Source organism: Pan troglodytes, chromosome 6 (genome assembly GCF_028858775.2).
Source record: "Pan troglodytes isolate AG18354 chromosome 6, NHGRI_mPanTro3-v2.0_pri, whole genome shotgun sequence".
NCBI classification, from domain to species: domain Eukaryota; kingdom Metazoa; phylum Chordata; class Mammalia; order Primates; family Hominidae; genus Pan; species Pan troglodytes.
This window is the reverse complement of record NC_072404.2, coordinates 11,270,207-11,295,700: the sequence shown is the minus strand read 5'-3', so window position 1 is coordinate 11,295,700 and position 25,494 is coordinate 11,270,207. Positions and strand designations below refer to the sequence as shown.

The following is a 25,494-nucleotide window of genomic DNA, read 5'->3' as shown; positions in this document are numbered from 1 at the left end:
ACTTTTTTTTTCTTTTTGGGTAGAAGAAAATCAAAATTCCCTTGGTTGGCCAGGCACGGTGGCACACGCCTGTAATCCCAGCATTTTGGGAGGCCGAGGCGGGCAGATCATCTGAGGTCAGGAGTTCGAGACCAGCCTGGCCAAGATGGTGAAACCCCATCTCTACTAAAAATACAAAAGTTAGCTGGGCGTGGTGGCGGGCACCTGTAATCCCAGCTACTCGGGAGGCTGAGGCAGGAAAATCACTTGAACCCAAGAGGCGGAGGTTGCAGTGAGCCGAGATGGTACCACTGCCGTCCAGCCTGGGCAACAAGAGTGGAACTCCATCTCAAAAAAAAAACAAAAAACAAAAAACATTCCCTTGGTCTTCCCACCTGGTACTGGTTTTTGTTTTTGTTTTTAATTATTTTTGGGACAGAATCTCCCTCTGTTGCCCAGGCTGGAGTGCAGTGGTGTGATCTCCGCTCACTGCAAGCTCTGCCTCCTGGGTTCAGGTGATTCTTCTGCCTCAGCTTCCCAAGTAGCTGGGATTACAGGCACATGCTACCACATCCAGCTAATTTTTGTATTTTTAGTAGAGACGGGGTTTCCCCATGTTGGCCATGCTGGTCTTGAACTCCTGGCCTCAAGTGATCCGCCCGCCTCAGCCTCCCAAAGTGCTGGGATTACAAGTGTAAGTCACTGCACCCAGCCCAGAATTCTCCACCCTATTAGGACACCAGCCTTACGGAATGAAGGCCCACTGTCATGACTTGAACTTGACCACCTCTGCAAACGCCCTGTCTCCCACAGAGGTTACCTAATGAGGTTACTAGGGGTTAGGACTCTTGCATATTAAATTAGTGGGGACACGACTGAACCCATCACCACTGGCCTAGAGGTCACTTGGGCGTCCCTTGCCTGATCAGTTAAGAGCTTAGGGATAATAGGTTTGTGGGAGGGTGAAGGAGGTGACAGAGTTGTACCTTGGTCCCCTCTTGGAGAACAGAACAGCCCTCCATCCTTACCTGACATTGTAGACTCTTATGTCTCGCAGGACCTCGAGGCGGGGGTATGGGGTGGGTGAGATGGTTTCAATCTAACATCAACTTTTGGGAGCTGATCAGGTTTGCGGCTTTGTGGCCTCAGTTTCCCTAAAGATATAAGAAGAGCGGCCAGCCGCGGTGGCTCACGCCTGCAATCCCAGCACTTTGGGAGGCCAAGGCAGGCGGATCACTTGAGGTCAGGAATTTGAGACCAGCCTGGCCAACATGGGGAAACCCCATCTCTACTAAAAATAAAAAAATTAGCTGGGTGTGGTGACACATACCTGTAGTCCCAGCTACTCCGGAGACTGAGGCAGAATTGCTTGAATCCAGGAGGCGAAGGTTGCATGAGCCAAGATTGGTCACTGCACTCCAGCCTGGGCGACAGAGTGAGATTCTGTCTCACAAAAAAAAAAAAAAAAGATATAAGAAGAGCAAAACAAGCATTCTCAACTAGGGATGATTTTGTTCCTCCAGGGGACATTGGCAACCACATTTTTGGTTGTCACAGCTTGGGGGGAGCACTACTGCCATCTAGTGGGTAAAGGCAGGGACTCAGCAAGACACCCTACAGTGAAGGCAGAGGACAAGCCCCCAGCAGAGATGCGAATGAATAGTGAAATGTGAATAGTGCCAAGGAAGAGAAGCTCCCCCTCAGCAGCATCATTAGTCATGTCTGTCTCTGGAACTTTGCACACTGCCAATAGAGAATATGGTTTTCGGCTCACCGCAGTCTCCGCCTCCCAGGTTCAAGCGACTCTCCTGCCTCAGCCTTCTGAGTAGCTGGCATTATAGGCATGCGCCACCAGGCCCGGCTAGTTTTTTGTATTTTTAGTAGAGATAGGGTTTCTCCATGTTGGTCAGGCTGGTCTCGAACTCCTGACCTCAGATGATCCGCCCGCCTCGGCCTCCCAAAATGCTGGGATTACAGACGTGAGCCACCACACCCAGCCAAAAATTGGTATTTTAGATCACAAAGAAAATGTCAGCCGGGCATGGTGGCTCACGTCTGCAATCCCAATACTTTGGGAGGCCGCGGCAGAAGGACTGCTTGTGCCCAGGAGTTTAAGACCCGCCCGGGCAACATGGCGAGACCCCGTGTGCATTAAAAAAATGAAATGTCAATTGAAAAATTATAATAGAACTCATTTAAATTTGGTAGAGACTAAAGCAAGATCTCTGTGGTTGGAGCACCCTTCCTGGAGGGTAGGGGGAGTATTTATCAGAGAGAGAACTGCACACACCTGGTCATATTCATCACACTGGTGAGGTTCTTCCTGTCACACGTGTCCCAGCTATGTGCCCATGTGCTCCTATTACAAAAAGATAGGAGGCCGGACACGGTGGCTCACGCCTGTAATCTCAGCACTTTGGGAGGCTGAGGCGGGAGGATCACTTGAGCCCAGGAGTTCAAGACCAGCCTGGGAAACATAGCAAGACCCCATCTCTACAAAAAAATACAAAAACTAGCCGGGTGTGACGGCATATGCCTGTGGTCCCAGCTACTCAGGAGGCTGAGGCAGGGTGATTGCTTGAGCCTGGCAGCTTGAGGCTGTGGTGACGTGTGATGGTGAACTCCAGCCTGGGTGGGGGACAGAGTGAGACCCTATCTTGAAAAGATAGGAAACAATCTAAATGCCATCAATGGGAGATGACTTAGATGACTCAAAACTCATCAATTCAAGAGTGTTCTAGGCTGCCCTTCCGCCCCGCCCCCCCGCATGATTCTGCGTAGGCTCCTTTGCACGTTTGGCCATTTCAAATTGCTGGCATTCTAGTGTTTTTGACCTTTAGAGATGGCAGTTTTTATAAGGTCCAAGCTGATAATGAGGAGGTAGATGTTTGCTTTGTGCTAATATGAGAAAAGGCATTAAGCAGAAAAAAAGCAAAATGTGATACAGTATGTATTGATTGAGATCTTTTTTTTTTTTTTTTTTCCTGAGACAGCCTCCCTCTGTTGCCCAGGCTGGGGTGCAGTGGGGCTATCATGCCTCCCCGCAACCTCTGCCTCCTGGGTTCAAGCGATTCTGGTGCCTCAGCCTCCCAAGTAGCTGGGATTACAGGTGGTCACCACCATGCCCAGCTAATTTTTGTATTTTTAGTAGAGAGGGGGTTTTACCATGTTGGCTAGGCTGGTTTCAAACTCCTGGCCTCAAGCCATCCACCCGCCTCGGCCTCCCAAAGTGCTGGGATTACAGGCATGAGCCACCGTGCCCAGCCTGAGATCGTGTGTGTGTGTGTGTGTGTGTGTGTGTGTGTGTGTGTGTGTGTGTGTGTTTTCTTTGAGACAGGCTCGCTCTGTTGCCCAGGCTGGAGTGCAGTGGTGTGATCATGCAGTCTCAACTTCCTGGGTTCAAGTGATCTTCTTGCCTCAGCCTCCCGAGTAGCTGGGACTACAGGCACCCAGTTTACATTTATATTTTATTTAATTTTGTTTTTGAGCTGGAGTCTCGCTGTGTTGCCCAGGTTGGAGTGGCTCAATCTCAGCTCACTGCAACTTCTGCCTCCTGAGTTTAAGCAGTTCTTATGCCTCAACCCCTGAATAGCTGGGACTACAGGTGCTTGTCACCATGCCCAGCTAATTTTTGAATTTTTAATAGAGACAGGGTTTCACCATGTTGGCCAGACTGGTCTCAAAACTGCTCACCTCAAATTATCCACCTGCCTTGGCAACCCAAAGTGTTGGGATTACAGGCGTGAGCCACTGCACCCGGCTTATTTTTATATTTTAAAGGATGCCCGTGGATGTCGTGTGCATTTGAATATGCATAATCATTTCTGGAACTGTCTACTGGAAACTGCACCCACAGTAGCCTCCCGAGGGAGGGACCTGTGTGTTGGAGGAGGAAGGAAGCAGGCTGTCTTTTTTTTTTACACCTTTCTGCTTGGTTTGTGTTTTTCATCCTGGGCTTTTTTCTGATTATAAGAGCCATGCATATTCACTATGGAAAAATGCACGTACAAATAAGTGGAAGGAGAGCCGTACTGCTGGAAAGAACCCTTCGGTCTTTGGAGGCCCTCCCTCTGGAGGCTTATGCTGTGCCTAGCCTGTACTCTGTGAATAGAGCACAGGACCCTGTGCCAGGCGTGCTGCCTTCTCTCCTGTTCGATTGATTGATTGATTGATTGATTGAGATGGAGTCTCCCTCTGTCGCCCAGGCTGGAGTGCAGTGGCGTCATCTCGGCTTACTGCAAGCTCCGCCTCCCAGGTTCTCGCCATTCTCCTGCTTCAGCCTCCTGAGTAGCTGGGGCTACAGGCGCCTGCCACCACACCCGGCTAATTTTTTGTATTTTTTAGTAGAGATGGGATTTCACCATGTTAGCCAGGATGGTCTCCATCTCCTGACCTCATGATCCGCCCGCCTCGGCCTCCCAAAGTGCTGGGATTACAGGCGTGAGCCACCGCGCCTGGCCTATTTATTTATTTTTTTTGAGATGGAGTCTTGCTCTGTTGCTCAGGCTGGCATGCGGTGGTGCAAACTGAGCTCACTGCAACCTCTGCCTCCCGGGTTCAAGTGGTTCTCCCGCCTTAGTCTCCCGAGTAGCTGGGATTCCAGGCGTGTGCCACTACACCCGGCTAGTTTTTGTTATTTTTAGTAGAGGTGGGGTTTCACTGTTTCACCATGTTGGCCAGGCTGGTCTTGAACTCCCGACCTAAGGTGATCTGCCCGCCTCAGCCACCCAAAGTGCTGGGATTACAGGCGTGAGCCACCATGCCTGGCCTTCTCCCCGTTCTTGTTTAGAGATGCTCAGGACTTCCGGCATGTCACAAAGGCCTCTGTCTACTCAGCACCTTGGGGGATGGGCACGTGTGGCCTGGGGCCTGCGCTTACTTTGGGCCTCGGCATCCCCGTTTGGGGTTGGGGAAGGGGTGGCGGCAGCGCCCTGTTACCTACCTCCTGTCCACAGGTGTGGAGCGGGCCCTGGTGGCGCGGCCCTCCCTGGAGAGTCTGCTGGCAGCTGGCAGCCACATGCTGAGGGAGGTGCTGGATGGGCCCGTGGTGGACCCACTCAAGAACCTGCGGCTCCCGCGGGAGCTGAAGCCCAACAAGAAGTACAGCTGGATGCGGAAGAAGGAGGAGCGGGTGAGCGGCTGGCTGCTTCCTCCCTGGGGTCCGAGGGGGAGGCTGGGTGGGAGGCCCCTCTGTGGAGGTGCCCTACTGCCTGGGGCGTGGCTGGCTTTGGCGCCAGAGAGGCCTGAGCTACATTCAGCTCCTTGTGCTGATGTGCTGTGTGGTCCCAGTCAAGTGGTTGCCCTTCTCGGGGACTCAGTTTACCTGTCTGCTAGCATGTCAGGCTCATCACACAGGTCGCGGTGTGATCCACTGGAAACAGAGTAGCCCAGGGTCACATGTAGCTCTGGCCTTAGGTGCCCACGGGGACTGGGGCTGCAGCATCCCCTTGCTGAGCCTTCCGTTTATAAACGACACAGTGGCCCTCACTGATGGAGCAGGTGTCACACGCAAGCACTGTGCTTCAGGCATGACATCTAATTGAGCACTGCCACAGCCCCGCAGAGCCAGCACAGGGTCCCTTGCATACGATGAGGCCATGGCCACAGTCAGGAGGTGGCAGCGGTGGGACTCGAGCCCCAGCTCCCAGTGCAGTCTCCCCTTCCTCAGGGGCATCTGGGTGGGCGGTGGGCGTCGTTAGGCAGTGGCATCCTCACCCCCTCCTCCTCTCCCGGTTCTTCCCCCAGATGTACGCCATGAAGTCCTCCTTGGAGGACATGGATGCCCTGGAGCTGGACTTCCGGATGCGGCTGGCCGAGGTGCAGCGCCAGTACAAGGAGAAGCAGCGGGAGCTGGTGAAGCTGCAGCGCCGCCGGGACTCCGAGTGAGTGTGTCCCCCGCCCGCCCCGTGGGGCCCCTGCCCCGGCCCACCAGGCCCCCAGGCGCGCAGCAGCCGTCGAGGTGTGCGTGGACCCGGCGCCGTGTGTGCATCGTGTGCCCGTTCTCCGCGCCCCGCCCGCCCCCCAGCGTCACAGCCAAGCGTGTGATTCTTTTTAAGGGACAGGCGCGAGGAACCCCATAGAAGCTTGGCACGCAGAGGCCCTGGCAGGCCGCGGAAACGGACCCACGCCCCGAGCGCCCTGTCGCCCCCCCGCAAGAGAGGGAAGAGCGGCCACAGTAGCGGAAAGTAAGGCTGGCCCCTCGGTGGGTCGGGGACTGGCACACAGCTTGAGGGGAGGAGCCCGGGCCCCACGCAGGGCCTGCCTCGGGGTGCTGGGGGACCTCGCGTCCCTCGGGCTCTGACCTACCCGCAGCAGTGGCCCTCGGGGAGCACGGCCTGTGCTGCCCGGGCCAGGAGGGAGCGAGGCCGGTGCTGAGCCGGGAGGATGGCTCCTGCGACAGATTTTTCCCGTGTCCTAACCCAGCGCTTCACCTGTCTTCCTGCCACGCCTGCCTCCTCACGCCTAGGGCCTAATTCCTCCTCTTTTCCATGCGCCTCCTCCCTGCGGAAGGACCCGCTGGGCTGCCAGCCTTGCTTGTTGGGACGGGCTATGACCCGGCTGTCGCTCGGTCTCCGCCGTGCCGGACCTGCTGGCTTGCCCCGAGACCAGGGCTGGCCCCTTCTGGCACTTGGGGACAAGCTTCTCCTCCTCGGGCGGCGGTCGCAGCCTTGTGGGGCGCCTGTGTGGGTCTTTCTGAACGCCAGCTGGAATGAGAGCTTTTCCCGCAGGGCTAGGCGTGCACAGAAAAGATGCTTCGTCCTTCCCTCGGTGTCTGTAGCACGATCGGAAAGGGGCCCGTCAAGGAAAGGGGTCGGAGTGTTCGGAGCCTGGGGCAGGAGGGTCGGGTAGACGCTAGGCGGCTCAAGACCTGCCCTGAGGAAGCAGAAGGAGCGTGGGGGGACCTTCGGAGGGCACAGGAGAGGCAGTGGGAAGGCCACAGTTCTTCTCAGGATAAAACAGTCCCAAGGCCCCCATGTCTTGCATTTAACATTCTTGGATGTTTCTGACCGAAGAGAGGATGGAGAGAGGTAGAAATCTCCCTCACCAGCCGCAGCAGGGACAGGGAGAGTTTCCCGGAGAAGAGGGCAGGAGGCTGTGGCCACCAGCAGCGTGGTGGTCAGGGGTGTGGCCTGCACTGGTTAAATTTCCTGTTATTGAGTCCCAGCACCACCCCTTAGTGTGACCGATCTCGGGCCAGGTGTTAGCTTTTCCGAGCCTGTTTTCTCATCTATAAAAAAATAAGTACACAGGTTGGCCACGGTGGCTCACGCCTGTAATCCCAGCACTTTAGGAGGCCAAGGCAGGCTGATCACTTGAGGCCAGGAGTTTGAGACCAGCCTGGGCAACATGGAGAAACCCCTTCTTTACTAAAAATACAAAAATTAGCCAGGTGTGGTGGTGTGTGCCTGTAATCCCAGCTATTCGGGAGGCTGAGGTGGGAGAATTGCTTGAACCTGGGAGGCAGAGGTTGCAGTGAGCTGAAATCGAGCCATTGCACTGCATCCTGGCAACAGAGTGAGACTCCATCTAAAAATAAATAAATAAATAAATAAATAAATAAATAAAATACAGCAGCAGCAAACGTTTGTGGCCAAAATATAAAGCCACTAACACAGTGCAAGACACACAGTGAGTGAGTGCCAAGTACAGATCGGCTGTTTCGATCACCTGTGAAGTTTCAGCTTAAAGCAAGCAAGTGGGGCTTCTAAGCCATGTCTGTGTCCCCACTGCGCACGGGATTCCAGAGACCAGCAAGTGGCTCCTTCTTCGTTTTTTTTTTTCCCTTACTGGAAAAGAGAGACTGGAATCCTCCTTCGTGTACACTTGTGTTCTAAACTCCCCCTGCCATCCTGGTGGATTTCCTTGGCGTTTCTGATCTTTGTTCTTGGCACGATTTGGTAAATAGGTATCTGACCGCACAGAGATGTGTGTGTGTGTGAGTGTACGCGTAAAAGCGCACAAGAAAGAAAATGCTTTTTTCCTTCTTTCACCTTAAACTCTCATTCTGCCTCATTCACAAATATCCCAGAATTCCAGCACTGTTGTTTTACAAGATCCATCTCCCCGTGCCCATCACTCTGCCATCACTGTCCACGCTCAGGGTCCAGAGCCCAACCCTTCAGGGCCATGAGGGTGGACCTCAGCCTGCGAGTCTTGTCTGGCCAGGGTGCTGACCGGCAGTGTGTCTGCGTTTCAGGCTAAGCAGCAAGTCTCTACTGACATCAGATGATTACGAGCTCGGAGCAGGGATAAGAAAGAGACACAAGGGGTCTGAGGAGGAACACGATGCCCTCATCGGAATGGGGAAAGCCAGGGGGAGGAACCAGACTTGGGATGAACATGAGGCCTCGTCCGACTTCATCAGTCAGGTGAGTAACCCAGTCTTCCAGGTGTGTGAGATCTTTCAGGGAGGTGTCGAGGGTGTGTTAAGAGTTCACGCTCCCTTCGCAGGCCCCTTGTTCCTGTACAGAAACCTTAGAAGTGGTTGTCTTTAATGCCAGAATGACTCTTCTCCAATCTTCCTTATTGTACAGAGGGGGAGATTAAGGCCCAGAGGAGGTCAGAGACCTACCGACGTAACACAGCCTCAGAGACAGGAGGCCTAAAAGCTATCTCCCTCTGTGTGCTGCATGACCCTTTGCTAAAGCCAAGGAGAGACACAAGTTCTTAACCAAGTAATACAATTGCTCTGTTGTTTAATGGTGTAATTGTTTAATGAGCAGCTTTGCCATTCCGTAGTTCTAAGAAACAAGGGCTTGGTGCCATGGTAATTTCCTCTCTGAACTCTCCAGGGGTAATGGGCTGAGAGCCAACTCCTTGATTCTTCTTATTTCTTCAGAACATTGAAATCATCCACTTAAGGTGCCTTTTTGTAAATACTAATGTACCTTGCCATCCTTCCCCATAAAGTCCAGTGCAAAGGGGTAGTTTTTTTTTGTTTGTTTTTTTGAGACAGAGTCACTCAGTCACCCAGGTTGGAGTGCCGTGGCACGATCTCGGCTCACTGCAACATCCGCCTCCCAGGTTCAAGCGATTCTCCTGCCTCAGCCTCCCAAGTAGCTGGGATTACAGGTGCCCACCACTATGTCCAGCTAATTTTTGTATTTTTAGTAGAGATGGGGTTTCACCATCTTGGCCAGGCTGGCCTCGAACTTCTGACCTCAGGTGATCTGCCTACCTCAGCCTCCCAAAGTGCTGGAATTGCAGGTGTGAGCCACTGCACCCAGCTGAGGGGTATTCTGGTTGACTTGGCTGAGAGGGACAGGCTCATGGAGGGAGACGGGGTCTAAGAGAAGAAAGATTGCCGGCGTTACACCAGATCGTTGTGACTTTCAGATTGTGGTGAGGGATGCTTTTGTTTTAATTGACACCATCCCAGCCTTTTTCTTCCTTAAGAAATGTCACCTGATTAAAGAAAATCGAGATAAAATGTTCAAACCTGGGGCATTAATGGCTTTGAAACTGCGTGTTTCGCTTCAACAAATGACTACAGCTGACGATAGACATGCAGGCAGGAATTTAATCTGTGAAATCTCTAATCGTTCTTTCTGCTTCAGGCATCCAAGGAACACTTGAGGCATTTTTTTTTGGCAGCTTCGGCCCCTTTAGTTGGATGAACTGGTTTGGAGTGTGCACTAGTACTTTGTCAGCTGCTGTAGGTGGCTGAGATAGGCATATCAGCTGCGCTTCAATCTGGGTTTTTGATCTTGATTCCTTTCCTCCTCCCTTAATCCGGCTGCCTTCTCCAGGCCATCGGCAGCAGCACTTGGTAGAAGTACTTCCTTAGGAGGCACCAAGCAGTGCCACGGAAAGCCAGGGCCAGCGATCAGTGTAACCACAGCACCAGCTATTTAATAAGTGGTTACCTTGTACCAGACGTTGTGGTCACTGCATACCTTATCTGAGTTCATCTTCAAAGGCACCTTGCGATACCCAGACACAAGTACCCCCATTTTACAGAGTTACACATTGAAGCTGGCCAGTCGTGGTCAGCCTGGAATCCCAACAGTTTGGGAGGCTGAGGTGGGAGAATGGCTTGAGCCTCAAAGTTTGAGACCAGCCTGGGCAACATGATGAAACCCCAGCTCTACAAAAATAAAAATAATAAAAATTAGCCAGGAGTGGTGGCGCACGCCTGTATTCCCAGCTACCAGAAAAGCTGAGGCGGGAGGGTCACAGAGCCCAGAGGTCGAGGCTGCAGTGACTTGCGACTCCCAGCTAGTCGGGAGCCTGAGGCAGGAGAAATGCTTGGACCTGGGAGGTGGAGGTTGCAGTGAGCCGAGATCGCGCCACTGAACCCCAGGCTGGGCGACAGAGCGAGACTCCGTCTCTAAAAAAAATAATAAATATATATGCATGCTAAGAGGAGTTAAATCAGAGGCAGGGGAAGGATTGGAGCCCAGGCTGGGCAGAGCATGTGCACTGAAACCCACTACACTGTTTTGTCAAATCTTTTAACCCATGACCCACCTTCCCTCTCCAGCTAAAGATTAAGAAGAAGAAGATGGCCAGCGACCAGGAGCAGTTGGCAAGCAAGCTCGACAAGGCCCTCTCCCTCACCAAGCAGGACAAGTTGAAGTCGCCCTTCAAGTTTTCGGACAGTGCTGGGGGGAAATCGAAAACTAGCGGGGGCTGCGGCAGGTACTTGACTCCTTACGACAGCCTGCTGGGGAAGGACAGGAAGGCGCTGGCCAAGGGCCTCGGCCTGTCTCTGAAATCCTCCAGAGAAGGTAAACACAAAAGGGCAGCCAAAACCAGGAAGATGGAGGTGGGGTTCAAGGCCAGAGGCCAGCCCAAGTCGGCCCATTCCCCGTTTGCCTCGGAAGTGAGCAGCTACTCTTACAGTAAGTAGCGTATGCCGCGCCACCTCTGGTCCGCTGCTTCTCTCCTTTTCTCCCCTCTTCTCTCCACCGTCCTCCTCCGCCCCCCCCCCCCCCCCCCCCCCCCCCCGCTCTCGCTCTCTCTCTCTCTCTCTGGGGCGCACTACAGTGCCTGAGCTTGGCATGGCCTCCAAGCCGGAAGTGGGGGGGAGGCCGCCTGAAGCGGATATGCCTGTGACTGGCGGGTGTGATGCCAGGCAGGTGCCTGTGATTGGTGGGCGCCCGTGATTGGCGGTTGGGACCCGACCTCCGTCGGCCCTGTCTTGCCCGCCCTCCGCTTGCCTACCGGATGTCATAGGCGAGGAGGCCTTGCGCGTCATAGAGTTTGCGGCTGTTTGGCCTAGAGAGGCCTGGAGCGCGACTGCTCTTGAGGGTCCTAGAGGTGACCGGACTCCCCTACCCACAGGAAGCATGCCGTCTGTTGCGGACCACGGCTTTGTCGCGAAGTGTTGGCGGAAGCAGTGTTTATGGAGCGCCCACCGTGCTCGGCTATGGATGCAGGGGTTCATTGGCGTTACTGTGTCTGTGGCAGCTCTGACAGTGGTACCCCCATGTTGTTACTGGGGATGATGTGGCCCGAGAGCCAGAGGGGAGTGTGTGCGCTCGGGTGCGGAGAGGCGACTCGGGGTTAAACCTGGTTCGGCCCGACCCACCTACCCACTGGAACCTGCTGCCATCATGGCTGTGTCCCACTATTTTTTTTTTTTTTTAATTTGAGACGGAGTCTCACTCTGTCGTCCAGGCTGGAGTGCAGTGGTGCGATCTTGGCTCACTGCAACTTCTAGCTCCTGGGTTCAAGCGATTCCCTTGGCTCTCCCTCCCGAGTAACTGGGACTACAGGCTTGTGCCACCACACCCAGCTAATTTGGTATTTTTAGTAGAGACGGGGTTTTGCCATGTTGGCCAGGCTGGTCCTGAACTCCTGACCTCAGGTGATCCACCTGCCTCGGCCTGCAAAGTGCTGGGATTATGGGCGTGAGCTACTGTGCCTTGCGTTTTTTGAGACAGGGTCTCTTCTTATTGCTTAGGCTGGAGTGCAGTGGGGCCATCATAACTCACTGCAGCCTCGAGCTCCTGGGCTCAAGTGATCTTCCTGCCTTAGCCCCCCGAGTAGCTGGGACTAGGTGAGCACCACCACACCCGGCTAATTTTTAAAATTTTTTGTAGAGACAGGGTCTTGAAGTGTTTCCCAGGCTGGTGCCTGGGCTCAAGCAATCCTCCCCTCTGAACCTCCTGAGTATCTGGGACTACAGCTGTGTACCACCACGTGCAGCTAATTTATTTTTATTTTCGTAGAGATGGGGTCTCCCTGTTTTCCAGGCTAGTCTGGAACTCCTGGCCTTAAGCAAGCATCCCACTTTAGCCTCCCGAATAGCTGGGACCATAGGCGCACACTACTACTATTTTTATTTTTATAGAGGCTGAGTGTTGCTGTGTTGCCCATGCTGGTCTTAAACTCCTGGGATCAAGAGATCCTCCTGCCTCCGCCTCCCAAAGTGCTGGGATTACAGGCGTGAGCTGCCTTGCCTAGCTGCTATTGAGCTCTTGAAATGGAGCAGTCCTGATGGGACTGAAGAATGGAGTTTTATCTCATTTAACAAGAGACTGTCAGATTGGAGCGTCCTCATAGTTATGGCCTCTTGTGGCCCAGAACCTGCTGCCTGGCAGGTAGTGGGTGCTTGCTCAGTATTTGTGGACAGAGCACCTCATGCCCAGGGTGGACAGGTGCTAAGTTTGTGGCCAGCTGCAGGGAGGCCAGGAGGAGGGAGCTTCCTGGGTTCTGGCCCATGTCAGTGTCAGTGGTGTTTGTTCTGGGAATCCCCAGGCCCTGGGGCGGGTGGAGAGCTTTTGCATTGGCAGCTGCCTGGTTCTGTGTGTCTGGGGCTTTTGATTGGCTCTGGCCGGTTCATGGGCGGAGAAGGGGGAGTTTGAATGTCAAGGGCAAAAAGTCGACATGTTTATTGATACCGTAAAGCATGTTTTCTTAAGAAAATAAAAAGTGTTTATGGACTCAGAGTTAAGATATCGTCACCTGCTTTACGGGGTCGTTGGGGGCCTTAAGTGAGCTTACGTGGGCAGAGAGCTGAACGTGGCACCTGGCACGGAATTAAGCTGCTAGTTTTTTCAGGGTGCATGTGTTTTGTCTGTCCTAGGCTAGCAGGTCACCAGGACTGATGCTCCCTATGGGTGTGAGTTAAGCAGCTGGCTCATGCCTTCTGTGCTGAGGACATATGAGAGTGTCATGGTTTCCGTGCTTCTTTGATTGGGACGGGTGTGATCAGAGCAGTGTAGCCCAGGCTCCTGGCCAGTGTGTGGGCACAAGCAGGAAGAGACAGTGCCAGAGACTCATCACTCTGAGGGGGAAGGGAGGGGCTTTCTTTTGCTCTCTCAATCTCTGCTCATTTTGGAAAAGTGAAGGGGGTTCAGGGAAGTCGGGGGAGATTGCTGTTCTTTTGATCTTCTGAGGGATTGGGGTCTGTGGATGCAGTTTGGGTGGTAGCTGAAAGAATTCCCCACTTTCAGGTGGACGTGGATGGGGTGGAGCTGGAGGTCAGAGATGTGCTCTGTCTCTGATGTCTCTGGGGTGCTCCGAGCTGGTGTGTTCACTCTTGGCACGTGTGAGGGAATGTCCGTTTTATTTATTTATTATTACTACTATTATTATTATTTTGAGATGGAGTTTTGCTCTTTTTGCCCAGGCTGGAGTACAGTGGCATGATCTCGGCTCACTGTGACCTCCGCCTCCCGGGTTCAAGTGATTGTCCTGCCTCAGCCTCCTGAGTAGCTGGGGTTACAGGCACGCACCACCACGCCCAGCTAATGCTGTTATTTTTAGTAGAGACGGGGTTTCACCACATTGGCCAGGCTGGTCTTGAGCTCCTGACCTCAGGTGATCCGCCTGCCTCGGCCTCCCAAAGTGCTGGGATTAGAGGCATGAGCCGCCGTGCCTGGTCTGGGAATGGTCAAATGGGCAACCTCACTCCATCGTGCCTGTGTCGAAAACTCCACTGTCCTGGATGAGAGAAACGGACTCAGGGAGCAGTGAGGAATTCAGTGGGCCTGGCTCCAGCAGGACGGTGGCTGTGGGATTCACCTGGCTCTGCAGAGCGCTCCTCTGTTTATTTTTTATAATCTGCTTTTCTGCAATTCTGGGTCAGAGAGAGTGCAGGGTTCACAAGGAGGTAGGGGTGTGTCCAGCAGGGAGTTGCTGAGCTGGACGGAGGTCGAAGCGAGAACGGTGTCCTCTTGCTTTTTCAGTTTCGATTGTAGGGGTCGCTGGCACGCCTTGTGGGTTTTTTTTTTTTTTTTTTCTTTAGATGATGTCTTGCTCTGTTGCCCAGGCTGGAGTGCAGTGGTGTGATCTCGGCCGCACTGCAACCTCCACCTCCTGGGTTCAAGTGATCCTCCCACCTCAGCCTCCGGAGTAGCTGGGATAACAGGCCCTGTCCACCACAATACAATACAAATAGAAAATACAACAGTTTGTGTATTTTTAAAAAATACAGACGGGGTTTCGCCATGTTGGCCAGGCTGGTCTCGAACTCCTGGCCTCACGTGAGCTGCCCACCTCAGCCTGCCAAAGTGGTAGGATTACAGATGCAAGCCATTGCACCCGACCTCCCTGTGGGTTCTTGTAGGACGCCAAGTTGGTTGTCACCCACTTAGCCTCTCCAGCCTGGGACACAGCCTTGGGAGGGACAGATTGGAGCATACAAGAGAGAGCGCACTTTGACTGGTTAGATGGGCAGGGGCTGGTAGCCTGGCGGGGCTGGACCCTTGTCCCACCCGAGAGTTGCCGGACCATCCTGAGGTTGGGGTCTTGCTGGAGTGAAAGCTTAGGTGTTGGTGGGAGCAGTCAGAGGAATGCCCGCCATGGATGCGTGCATGTGGTTTCTCTTGGACTCGGAGGTGGCAGGTGCTGCCAGAGCTGTAGCTGTATTGGTTCACGTTCCCCCCGTCTGGAGTGGATTTCAGCAGATCAGGGGATTATTCTCTGTCTCTGGAACCCCTGTCTTCCCATCTTGCCCAGTAAGAAAAGCAGATCAAAATGGCGTGAGCATGGCGGGGGCCGGAGCGTTGCCTGCCTGGCAGGCTCCCCTCCCAAAGCTGGCTGGTTGTCTCCCCGGAAGATTTGAAGACTCTTGTCCTCTGTTGTATAGTTAGGCTGGAGACTTTGGGGAAGCCAGCAGTGGTGGGCCGGCGCACCGGCTCGTAGAAAGAAGGGCAAGGGATCTGCTAGCGGTAACAGCGTTTGCCCATTCCCATGGTGTAAACACCCTTACTGTGGCCTGTTTCGTGCTGCCACTGGGAGGCTGCTGGGAGGGGCACTGGGAAGAGAATGCATGATTGGCTGTCATGAGCCCTTTCCCTCCTGAGTCAGGTCCTCTGCGGTTGTCGCCCTTGGGCCATCGTAATCCCATAGGACAGGCAGTGACTACCGTGACCGGGGGACAGTCCTTCCTGAGCATAGGGCTTCTCTCATCCTCCGGTGCCCGGAAAGGCTGGAGTGACTGGTGGGTGAGGCTGGCAGCATCCAGTCTAGGAAGGGCCTGGGTCCAGCACTCGGAAGATGCCGTGCAATGACCGAGGCACCCGGGGCAAGGGAGAAGCCTGGACTGGGAGGGGAGCTGGTGACATGGGGCAAGGCCTTTGCACGGCCGCCTACTAGGTATTCGGACCTGTTTGTTCTGGCACCTTCCAGTACGTTCTCAGAACCATTAAAACCAATAAAATGACACCAGCTCCTGCTGCCCTGTGACTTATCTCTATTAAAAACTACTTTGACTGCAGATACGGACTCAGAGGAAGACGAAGAATTCCTGAAGGACGAGTGGCCCGCCCAAGGCCCCTCCAGCTCCAAACTGACGCCTTCCCTCCTGTGTAGCATGGTGGCAAAGAACAGCAAGGCAGCTGGTGGCCCCAAGCTGACCAAGAGGGGCCTGGCGGCCCCCCGGACTCTGAAACCCAAGCCGGCCACCGGCAGGAAGCAGCCGTTTTGTTTGCTGCTTCGAGAGGCGGAGGCGCGTTCCTCCTTCAGCGACTCTTCGGAGGAATCGTTTGACCAAGGTTACTAGCTCCAAACACAAAATACCTTCCGTGTTTCCTAGCGAGAGAGTGCGTGCGAGTGAGCGAGAGGGAAGCGAGTGGGCGCACGGGAGAGATGGTGGGTGAGGAGGCCCGTGCGGATGGCCGCAAGAAGGCTGCCATCTGGGTTCTTGGCAGCGTAGCCTGCTGTTATCAGCCGAATGATTTTGATTTTTGCTTTGATTTGTACTGTATCATTGTGATAATATCACCGGCTGGCTCTTTTTGAGCTGTTATATGGACTGCTTTTGAGTCTGCGTTTTTCTCCACTTTCCCTCCTCCCTGCCCTCCTCCCCCTCCCCCGAGTTCCCCCCACCGCCGCACTCACGTTTTCTGCCCACCCAGAGACCCCAGGCTTGGTTCGGGCTCTCTTTGGGCGCGGGTTCGGTGGAGGCTTCCCGAGGAACATTTTGTAAATGGAATTCTGTCGTGTGGGCGTGTGACTTGATGTTTGTACCGCGATTTTGGTAATACCAAGCTTTATTAAACATATCGAGTTCATTTTTAACTAAACCTGTGTGCCTTGTCTCTCTTGCTGTGTCCTTACTAGACATTAGGTTGACGCTTCCCTCTCATTTTGTTTCTCCCCCACCTCCTCCCCTCCCTCCTCCCCACCCAGAAGGAGTAGGGACGGGACCGTGCCGCCTGCCGCTTGCCTGTGTTATTCAAATATCCCTGGTAGCGATTGGCATTCATTTCATTTTTCAGGTTTAAAATCAAGCGCCTTCACCTCCAGCATCATCATGTTTTTTTAGTTGCTTGTTTTGTCTTTTATTTTCTTAAAGCTCTATTCTTACTTGCCAGTGGTTAAAAACTATTATTTATAAACACTTGTCTTCTCACGTGTATTTCTGTTTTGAAGGGTGCGTAGGCAGCACAGGGCCCAGAGCCTTTGACACCCCTGGTCTCTGTCATTCAATACGAAAGCGGCTCCGTTGTCGCATCAAGGGACGGAGCATCGTGCTCTGTTTGGAGAGAGGCTGGCCTGGTCCCAGCCTGGGGTCCTCAGCCACCTCGGTTCTCAAGAGAGAGCTGCCAGGCCCCTGAGAACCCACTGGCCTTGCCCTTTCCAGTGTCAGAATTGTGCTTCTGGGGTTAGATGTGTGTGAGCCTTTCGGGCCCTTCAACCAGAAATGCCCCAAGAAAGGGAAGCAAGTGAATCTCTGACATTTTTTCCTAGCCCTGGTTTTAGGATTTGCTTCAGGGCGAACTCCCCCTAGGGCCAGCCGAGGGGATCCCCCAGGCCCTGGGTAGCCACACCTGGATGTCAGCTACTCCCTGAGGAAGGTCTGGAGGTGTCATCGTGTCCCTGGGTTTGACCTGGCTCGGGCACCCCGGGACCTGAATGCTGCCCCCGCCCCCCGCCCGCCCTGTTTTTCCAGCCCTGCTCTTGAATTCCTGGTCTACTGCCTCCCCTCCCAGACCTCCCCTCCAAATTGGCAGAGATCCATTTGGGTGACCAGGAGGTGGTATGGCGAGGAGTACGATGCCCCGGGGCCCATGTTCCCCTGGGCTGCTACTACCCCTCTGAGCGAACACCACCCCGGACCAAGAAGAGAGGCCCCCGACCCACTGGCCAGCCTCGTTTTCCGAGGCCTCCCCCTGCCCGGGCTGTCCGTGGATGAGCTGGGTTAGTTTACGATCCCCTTCTCCCTCCCCGGCCTCCTCCCTTTCCCCCATCTCCCCCATGGGCTGGACCCCACGCCCCCACCCCATGCCCCCTTAAAGCCACGGTTTCTGCTTCCAAGTTTTTGAGCCCTCCTGCCCCAGCTGAGACCCCACAGAGAAGCAGGCAGCCCCCTAGGCCTCTTAGGAAGGGGCTCCGGGCTGGACGCTGCAGTGCCAAGTGGACAGGACCCAGATAGGGGAGTGCGGGGTGTGAGGGGAGGCGGGGGAGGCCCAGGCTCCTCAGTGCCCCCCTCCATCCCCGCCAGTCCACCACTGAGCAGGTCTTGAAAGGGATATTTGGGTAATAGGGCCTCGCTGACCTGGTACTAAACTCCGTAACTGGCTTGGCTTTTCTAGTATGTCTGCTTCTTCCAGCAGCCCGACCATCCCTCCACCCTTGACCCCTCCCCATGACGCTTTGAATGTCTGTTTTGGTCTCTTGCATTTGCTCTCACGCTGCACTCTGGACGCAAAGCGAAGGCTGGGAGTAGGGCAGACGGCGCAGCGGGTCACTGAGCTTGGGTGCGAGCCTGGCTCGTTGCTCCGTAGGTAGGCAAAACGCTTTTGTTTCTGTCCTCCGTGCACCTCCCTCCTCGGGGTTCGCCCCCACCGGGTCTGGCAGCAGCAGATCGCTCTGACATTTACCACCAACCTGTCACCGCCAACCCCATGTCCTGAGCCAAGATCTTTTTTTTGTTGTTGTTTTTTTCTTTAAATAATAATAATAAAAGTTTTTCTGCATTTCCTTGGGTTACTTTGATGGGACTTTTTTTCCCCCTCCCTGTCCCCAGCCCTCGGCAAGCTGCATTGCCTCAGGTGTGGATAACTCCAGAAAGGTTTTCTTGGTCCTCAGAGCCCCTCTGCTCCCCAGCCTGCTGCGGACGCTAGCGGAGTGTGCACCAGACCCCGCAGGAGCAGCGGGTGTGGCCTTGTCAAGCACGCAGGGAGGCGGGAGGGTCTCCCATGCCGAGGTGCTGGCATTGGGCTGCTCTCGGCTTTCTGGGCTCTGGCGTGGACGTTGCGGGCATCCAGAAACCCAGAGCTCGCCCTCCCCCCGCAGCCCCAGCTGCTTGAGAATTCCTCTGGATGGGAAAGATTTCTGGAGTCTGCGCACCTGAGTGGCTAGAAGGGAAGATCCCTGGCCTCACGTCCAACCCCCTGCCCCCATCCCACAACCAGCCCCCTGCCCACCACCCTGCTCAAATTGGCCCACCCCAGGGAGACCTGATGTGGGGGACCCAGGCGCTGTTGAAAAGTCTGCCTACACTTAGCCTGCTTTGCCGCTGTGGCCCACTGGGGCGGAGACAGAGCCATGTGACGCCTGCAATGTGAATGATCGCAAGTGTGCACTGCCTGCCTGCCTGCCCCCGCCTGCCTGGCTGGCCTCTCCAGCCTGCTTCATCCATTGCTCCGGGGGCCAGTCTCCCCTCTCACCCTCTTAACAAACCTCCTCCCTCTCCCTCTGGCTCCTGCCTCCCTCCCTCCCTCCCTCCCTCCCTCCCTCCCTCCCTCCCTCCCTCCCTCTACTCCTCTGCGGACTCCTCAGACTCATCACCTTCACCGCCTTCCTCTCTGAGGTGGCCCAGCAGAAATCCGGGCTCTCTCCGATACATGAGTAGACAGAACCTCTGCCCTCATTGGCACCTCTGGGGCCACCACTTTTGGCCACAAGTTGCTTAAGCAAGCAGGCGGCTTGGGGCGTTGGCAGGAGACTGTGGAGTTGGCTGTCCGTCTTCCCCGTCTGTCTATCCGAGCCTAGACTGCTCCCCGCCCTGGAGAGAAAGGGTCATGTGTCCACCTCTTCTTGCTGGAAGGGGCCACCTTCCAGCCCTGCGGCCCCTAGAGTCACTTTCCCGCTCCCAGCACTCTGGTCCGTGAGGCAGATGGGCACCCCTGTCACCTGCTCATGGGTGGCACTTTGGATATTGCATCTCAGGGCAGAGTTTGCTCTCTCAGGCCTTCCACCTGCCCGTCCTTGGAAGCAAGTGTCTGCCTCAAGACGGTCTCTCTTTTTGGTGGGGGGTTTTGGTTTGTGTGCAGGGAGCCTCCTGTCTGCCAGCTGCCTTTGTCCTGAGAGCCTGGGCTGGGCTCCGGGGACTGCAGACTCTCAGGCAGGCAGGGAAGGTTACTGGATGAAGCTCATCTTAAGTCACCGACCAGAGAGGCAGGCTGGGGCTTCTTTATGTTTTTAAAGTTTTTATTACTTATTATTATTTTTTGAGACGGAGTCTCGTTCTGTCACCCAGGCTGGAGTGCAGTGGTGCGATCGCGGCTCACTGTAACCTCCGCCTCCGGGGTTCAAGTGATTCTTCTGCCTCAGCCTCCTGAGTAGCCGGGATTACAGGTGCCCGCCACTGCACCCGGTTAATTTTTGTATTTTTAGCAGAGATGGGGTTTCACCAGGTTGGCCAGGCTGGTCTCGAACTCCTGACATCATGATCCACATGCCTCGGCCTCCCAAAGAGCTGGGATTACAGGCGTGAGCCACTGTGCTGGCCTATTTATTTTTGAGACAGGGTCTCGCTCTGTCACCCAGGCTGGACTGCAGTGGTGCCACCATAACTCACTGCAGCCTTGGATTCCTGAGCTCAAGCGATCCTCCCGCTTCTGCCTCCGGAGTTGCCAGGACTGCAGGTGTAAGCCACCACGCCTGGCTAATTTTAAAATTTTTGCGGGGGGGCCGGGTGTGGTGGCTCATGCCTGTAATCCCAGCACTTTGGGAGGCTGAGGCGAGCAGATCATGAGGTCAGGAGATGGAGACCATCCTGGCTAACACGGTGAAACCCTGTCTCTACTAAAAATACAAAAAAAAAAAAAAAATTAGTCTGGTGTGGTGGTGGGCGCCTGTAGTCCCACTACTCGAGAGGCTGAGGCAGGAGAATGGCGTGAACCCAGGAGGTGGAGCTTGCAGTGCGCCGAAATCGTGCCACTGCACTCCAGCCTGGGTGACAGAGCGAGACTCTATCTCAAAAAAAAAAAAAAAATTTTTTTTTTGTAGAGACAAGGTTTGCTCTGTCGCCCAGGCTGGTCTTGAACTCCTAGCCTCAAGAGATCTTCCCGCCTCAGCCTCTCAGAGGGCTGGGATTACAGGAGTGAGCCACCTTGCCCGGCCCTGGGGCTTCTTTAGACAGTCTGCCAGCTCTGGGTTCGAGCCTGCTCTTCTACTGCCCGAGTGCTTAACCCCATTGGGCCTCAGTCTACCCCTGCCCTTCCTGGGCATCCCATGAGTGAAGAGTCACAGCTGACTTTAGCTCCCTGGGCATGGGGACAGCACAGTTCCTGCCTGCAAGTCACGGGGGTGGCCCTGTTTCTGTTTGATTGTCTTTAAGCTTGCAAATCGCTTTCTCCTCCATGCAAATGATTCTCTCTGGACCCCGGCCTTGGCTGAGCCAGTGGGCTGGGAGGGTCACCCCTTGCTGCAGGTGAGAAAATAGAGGCTCAGAGAGGGCCGAGGACTTGCCCAGCCTCCCCAGAATGGGGGAGTTGCTAGGAGTCAACTTAATTTTTTTAAATTAATTTTTCTAAAAAATTAGTCACGGGGACTCTGCGTTGCCCAGGCTGGTCTGGAACTCCTGGGCTCAAGTGATCCTCCTGCCTCGGCCTCCCAAAGTGTTGGGATTACAGGCGTGAGCCACTGTGCCCGGCCGGGGTCAACTTTATTTTATTTTATTTTTTTGAGACTGAGTCTCACTCTTGTCACCCAGGCTGGAGTGCAGTGATGCGATCTCAGCTCACTGCAACCTCCGCCTCCCGGGTTCAAGCGATGCCAGGAGTCAACTCTAGACTCCAGATCCCTTCTCGGGGCTGAAGCCATGGGCGTCCCCTGGCCCCCAGGAAGAGTCCGAACTCCACCTTCTCCTGCCGCCAGCCCCCAGGACTCAGCTGGCGAAGCTGCCGCGGGCACCTGTGCCCAGAACCCCTAGCCTGAGTCCCCAGGGCCCTCTTCCCTGCTCACCTCCCTCCGCTTCCTCTTTCCTTCTCCTCCTGCCTCTGTGTTGTGTGTTGGGGCGTGTGCGCGTGTGACCGTGGAGAACGCTGTCTCCAGTCCTTGTCCGTGTGTCTGGCCCCTGCCACAGCACAGGTGCATGTTGGTGCCCCTCACAGAAGCCCACCCTGACACACAAGGCCGCTGCCCACCTCCGGGCTTTCTGGGATGCCCGCGTTGGGCTCAGCTGGCCGGGGGCATTGGGCCATCGGATGGGGGGAGCCCGTGGGCGGGGTCTGCATCCACCCCCAGCGGCCCCCTGCTCAGGACTGAGGGACTAGGCTGGAGCCCAGAGGCCACTCTGGGCCAGGGGGCGGTGGGGGGTGGCCCTCGCCAAGGCCAAGGCTCTGACTCGGTCCCTGTTTTCTGCACGCCAGATGAGAGCTCGGAGGAGGAGGACGAGGAGGAGGAGCTTGAGGAGGAGGACGAGGCCAGCGGTGGCGGCTACAGGCTGGGTGCCCGGGAGCGGGCCCTGTCGCCGGGCCTGGAGGAGAGTGGGCTGGGCCTGCTGGCACGCTTCGCCGCCAGCGCCCTCCCCAGCCCCACGGTGGGTCCATCCCTGTCTGTGGTACAGCTGGAGGCCAAGCAGAAGGCCCGGAAGAAAGAGGAGCGGCAGAGCCTGCTGGGTAAGTGGCAGCAGGCGGGCTGCGGTGGGGGTGGGTGGGAGGGGCGGACGCCATTGCCCCATCCCACAGGTGAGGAAACTGAGGCTCAGAGATGCAGAGCTGGGAATGGGCAGAACCCCAGCCTCGTGGGCCAGCCCCGTGCTGATCAGGGATGCTGGCGACAGGGGCCCTGGCCTGCTATCTCCAAGGAGGGGATTCTTTGCCTTGCAAAGGGCGACCTCCTTCAGTCTCACACTGCCAGCAAACACAGCCCTGTTTTGGGCACTTGAGGGGCTGCGGGAGCTCCATGGAGGTCCCTGACCCAGCCTGGGGTTTGCAGGGGCCACTCCAGGTTGGTGACACCCAGTCTGGCCTGTGAGAGAGACGTGGGGCTAGCCGAGACACAGGTGCAGGGGAAGGAACAGCCACGTCACGGTAGAAAGAAGAGAGAGCGCATCTCATTCAGACTTTGTGGGATGGTGGGGGTGCGGTCTGTGCCATGGGAGAACGGGTGGGACAGGCCTCATGTGGCCTGGGCTTGAGCCTGGAGGAGTCAGGTGGGGTGGGCAGGCACCAAGCTCTCTTTGACTTGCCCACCATCCAGATAGGTAAACCAAAGCAGCGGGCACTCACACTTGGGCAGGCAGCTGGCGCTTACCCCGGTCCATGTCTTTCCTGTCTCTCCGTCTCTGACTGTTTCCCTGCATCAGGGCCCTGCCTTCTTGGGACCCTCTCGTGGGCCCTCCCTGTTCTCACTGGGCTGAGTGCCCTCACACGGACGCAGCTCACCTGCAGCTGGGGTCAGTGCCGGAGATGGAGATGGTCATGCATGTATGTGTTCAGGCTCTGAGTTCCCCTGGCCCCAGCAGGGGAGGGTCCTTCTGACCCCCCCGGCATCCTTTTCTGAGCCATAGTAGGGGTAGGTATGAGGCTCTCCTGGCAGGGGCTAGGACAGGAAAACAGGTATCGCTGCCCCTGAAGGCCCCCCAGCTGCCCCTGGCTTCATGCCCTCTGCAGGTTCGTGGAGCAAAGCCCCACCCCTGACCTCCAGTGTCTTGGAACCCCATTTGTGGCACCCAAGCCAGGCTCCAGGCCCTGCCTTCCCCCTCCTCCCTCTCATGCCCTGCCATTGTTTGCTGGGCTCCAGGCCTGGCAGTACTGGAAAGAGGCACCAGGGCCCCCTACAAGGCTACCTATTCTTAGGTATTCTTCATACAGAAGCAGCTGGAGGGTGTCTTCAGAGTGCACACCTGGCCAGGCCACTCTTCTGCCCAGAACCTCCAAATGGCTTCCCGCTGCCCTCTGATCAGTGCTACCTGTCTGACCCACCACCATCAGACTCTGATTGCTTGGACAACATTATCCTGTCCGCAGCCCCTAAATGCACCAGCCAGGCTAGTACCCTCAGACATTTACACTTGCTATTCATACAGCCCCAAACATCCATTTCACCCAGACCGCCCAAGGTATTGGCATATGGTCCAAATTATTCCTTTATTCTGCGTTGACTGTCTGAAGGGTCTGTAGTGATGTCTCCTTTTTCATTGCTGATACAGATTGTTTCTTCTTACTCTGTTTCTTGGCCAGTCTGGCTAGACGTGATTAGTTTCATTGGTTTCTACTCTTTGTTATTTTCTTCCTTCTCATTCCTTTGGGTACACAAGCATGTCTTGGAGATACTGCAGGGTTGCTTCCAAACCATAAAGCAAATATCACAGTAAAGCAAGTCACATGAATGTTTTGGTTTCCCAGTTCATATAAAATTACGTTTAAACTATACTGTTGCCTATTAAGTGTGCAGTAGCATTATGTCTGAGAAAACAGTGTACATACCTTAATTAAAAAATAGATTATTGGCCATGCATGGTGGCTCACACCTACAATCCCGGCACTTTGGGAGGCCAAGGCAGGAGGATTGCTTGAGCTCAGTAGTTCAAGACCGGCCTGGGCAACAGAGCGAGACCCCATCTCTACAAAAAATAAACAGAAAAATTAGCCAGGCACGGTAGCACGCGCCTCTGGTCCCAGCTACTTGGGAGGCTGATGTAATAGGATCACTGGAGCTCGGGAGGTCGAGGCTGCAGTGAGCCGAGAATGCGCCACTGCACTGAAGCCCAGGCAAGAGAATGAGACCCTGTCTCAAAAATAAAAGACCAAACCAAAAGCATATGTTTACACTATCCTGTAGTCTCTTAAGTGTGCAATAGTATTATGTCTTTTTTTTTTTTTGAGATACGGTCTCGCTTTGTCACCCAGGCTGAAGTGTAGTGGCGTGATCTCTGCTCACTGCAATCTCCACCTCCTGGATTCAAGTGATTCTCCTGCCTCAGCCTCCCGAGTAGCTGGGATTACAAGCACACACCACCACGCCTGGCTAATTTTTGTATTTTTAATAGAGACAGGGTTTCCCCATCTTGGCCAGGCTGGTCTCGAACTCCTGACCTCAGGTGATCTGTCCGCCTCGGCCTCCCAAAGAGCTGGGATTCCAGGCGTGAGCCACCATGCCTGGCCGTAATAGCATTATGTCTAAGAAAACATTGTACATATCTTAAAAATAGTGTATTGCCAAAAATGCTAACGATCATCTGAACCTTTAGTGAGTTGTAATCTTTTTGCTGATGGTGGGTCTTGCCTCGATGTTGATGGCTGCTGACTGATTAGGGTGGTGGTTGCTGACAGTTGGGGTGGCTGTGGCAATTTCTTAAAATAAGACAACAGTGAAGTTTGCTGCATCGATTGACTGTTTCAAGAAAGATTTCTCTGTAACATGCAATACTGTGATAGCGTTTTACCTATAGAACTTCTTTCAACATTGGAAGCAGTCCTCTCAAACCCTGCTGCTGCTTTATCGGCTAAGCTTATGCAATATTCTAAATCCTTTGTCATTTCAACAGTGTTCACAGCATCTTCACCAGGAGTAGATGCCATCTCAAGAAACCACTTTCTTTGCTCCTCCATAAAAAGCAGCTCCTCATCTTTTCAAATGTCTCATGACATTGCAACAATTCAGTCCCATCTCCAGGCTCCACTCTAACTTGAGTTCTATTGCTGTTTCCACCACGTCTGCAGTAACTTCCTCCAGTGAAGTCTTGAGCCTTTCATAGTTGTCCGCGAGGGTTGGAATCAATTTCTTTTTTTTTTTTTTTTTTTTTTTTGAGACTGAGTCTCGCTGTGTCACCCAGGCTGGAATGCAGCGGTGCGATCTCGGCTCACTGCAACCTCTGCCTCCCCAGTTCAAGCGGTTCTTGTGCCTTAGCCTCCCGAGTAGCTGGAATTACAAGCGCCCGCCACC

The 25,494-nt window shown here is 54.7% G+C and overlaps 1 protein-coding gene across 9 annotated transcripts in view; it reads left to right on the top strand.

Annotated features, from left to right (window-relative positions):
* The window catches only part of TNRC18 (trinucleotide repeat containing 18), a 119,151-nt gene that overhangs the window by 58,116 nt on the left and 35,541 nt on the right, over positions 1–25,494 (top strand). For 8 of the 9 annotated variants that reach the window (XM_054655453.2, XM_016957059.4, XM_016957057.4 and 5 more), the window contains 7 exons: positions 4,935–5,110; positions 5,725–5,861; positions 6,036–6,164; positions 8,177–8,348; positions 10,463–10,823; positions 15,651–15,926; positions 21,975–22,223. In XM_054655453.2, the coding sequence (XP_054511428.2) occupies positions 4,935–5,110; positions 5,725–5,861; positions 6,036–6,164; positions 8,177–8,348; positions 10,463–10,823; positions 15,651–15,926; positions 21,975–22,223 (1,500 nt within the window). The remainder of the gene's footprint in view (positions 1–4,934; positions 5,111–5,724; positions 5,862–6,035; positions 6,165–8,176; positions 8,349–10,462; positions 10,824–15,650; positions 15,927–21,974; positions 22,224–25,494) is intronic. The other variant, XM_016957060.4, reaches the window with a different exon arrangement.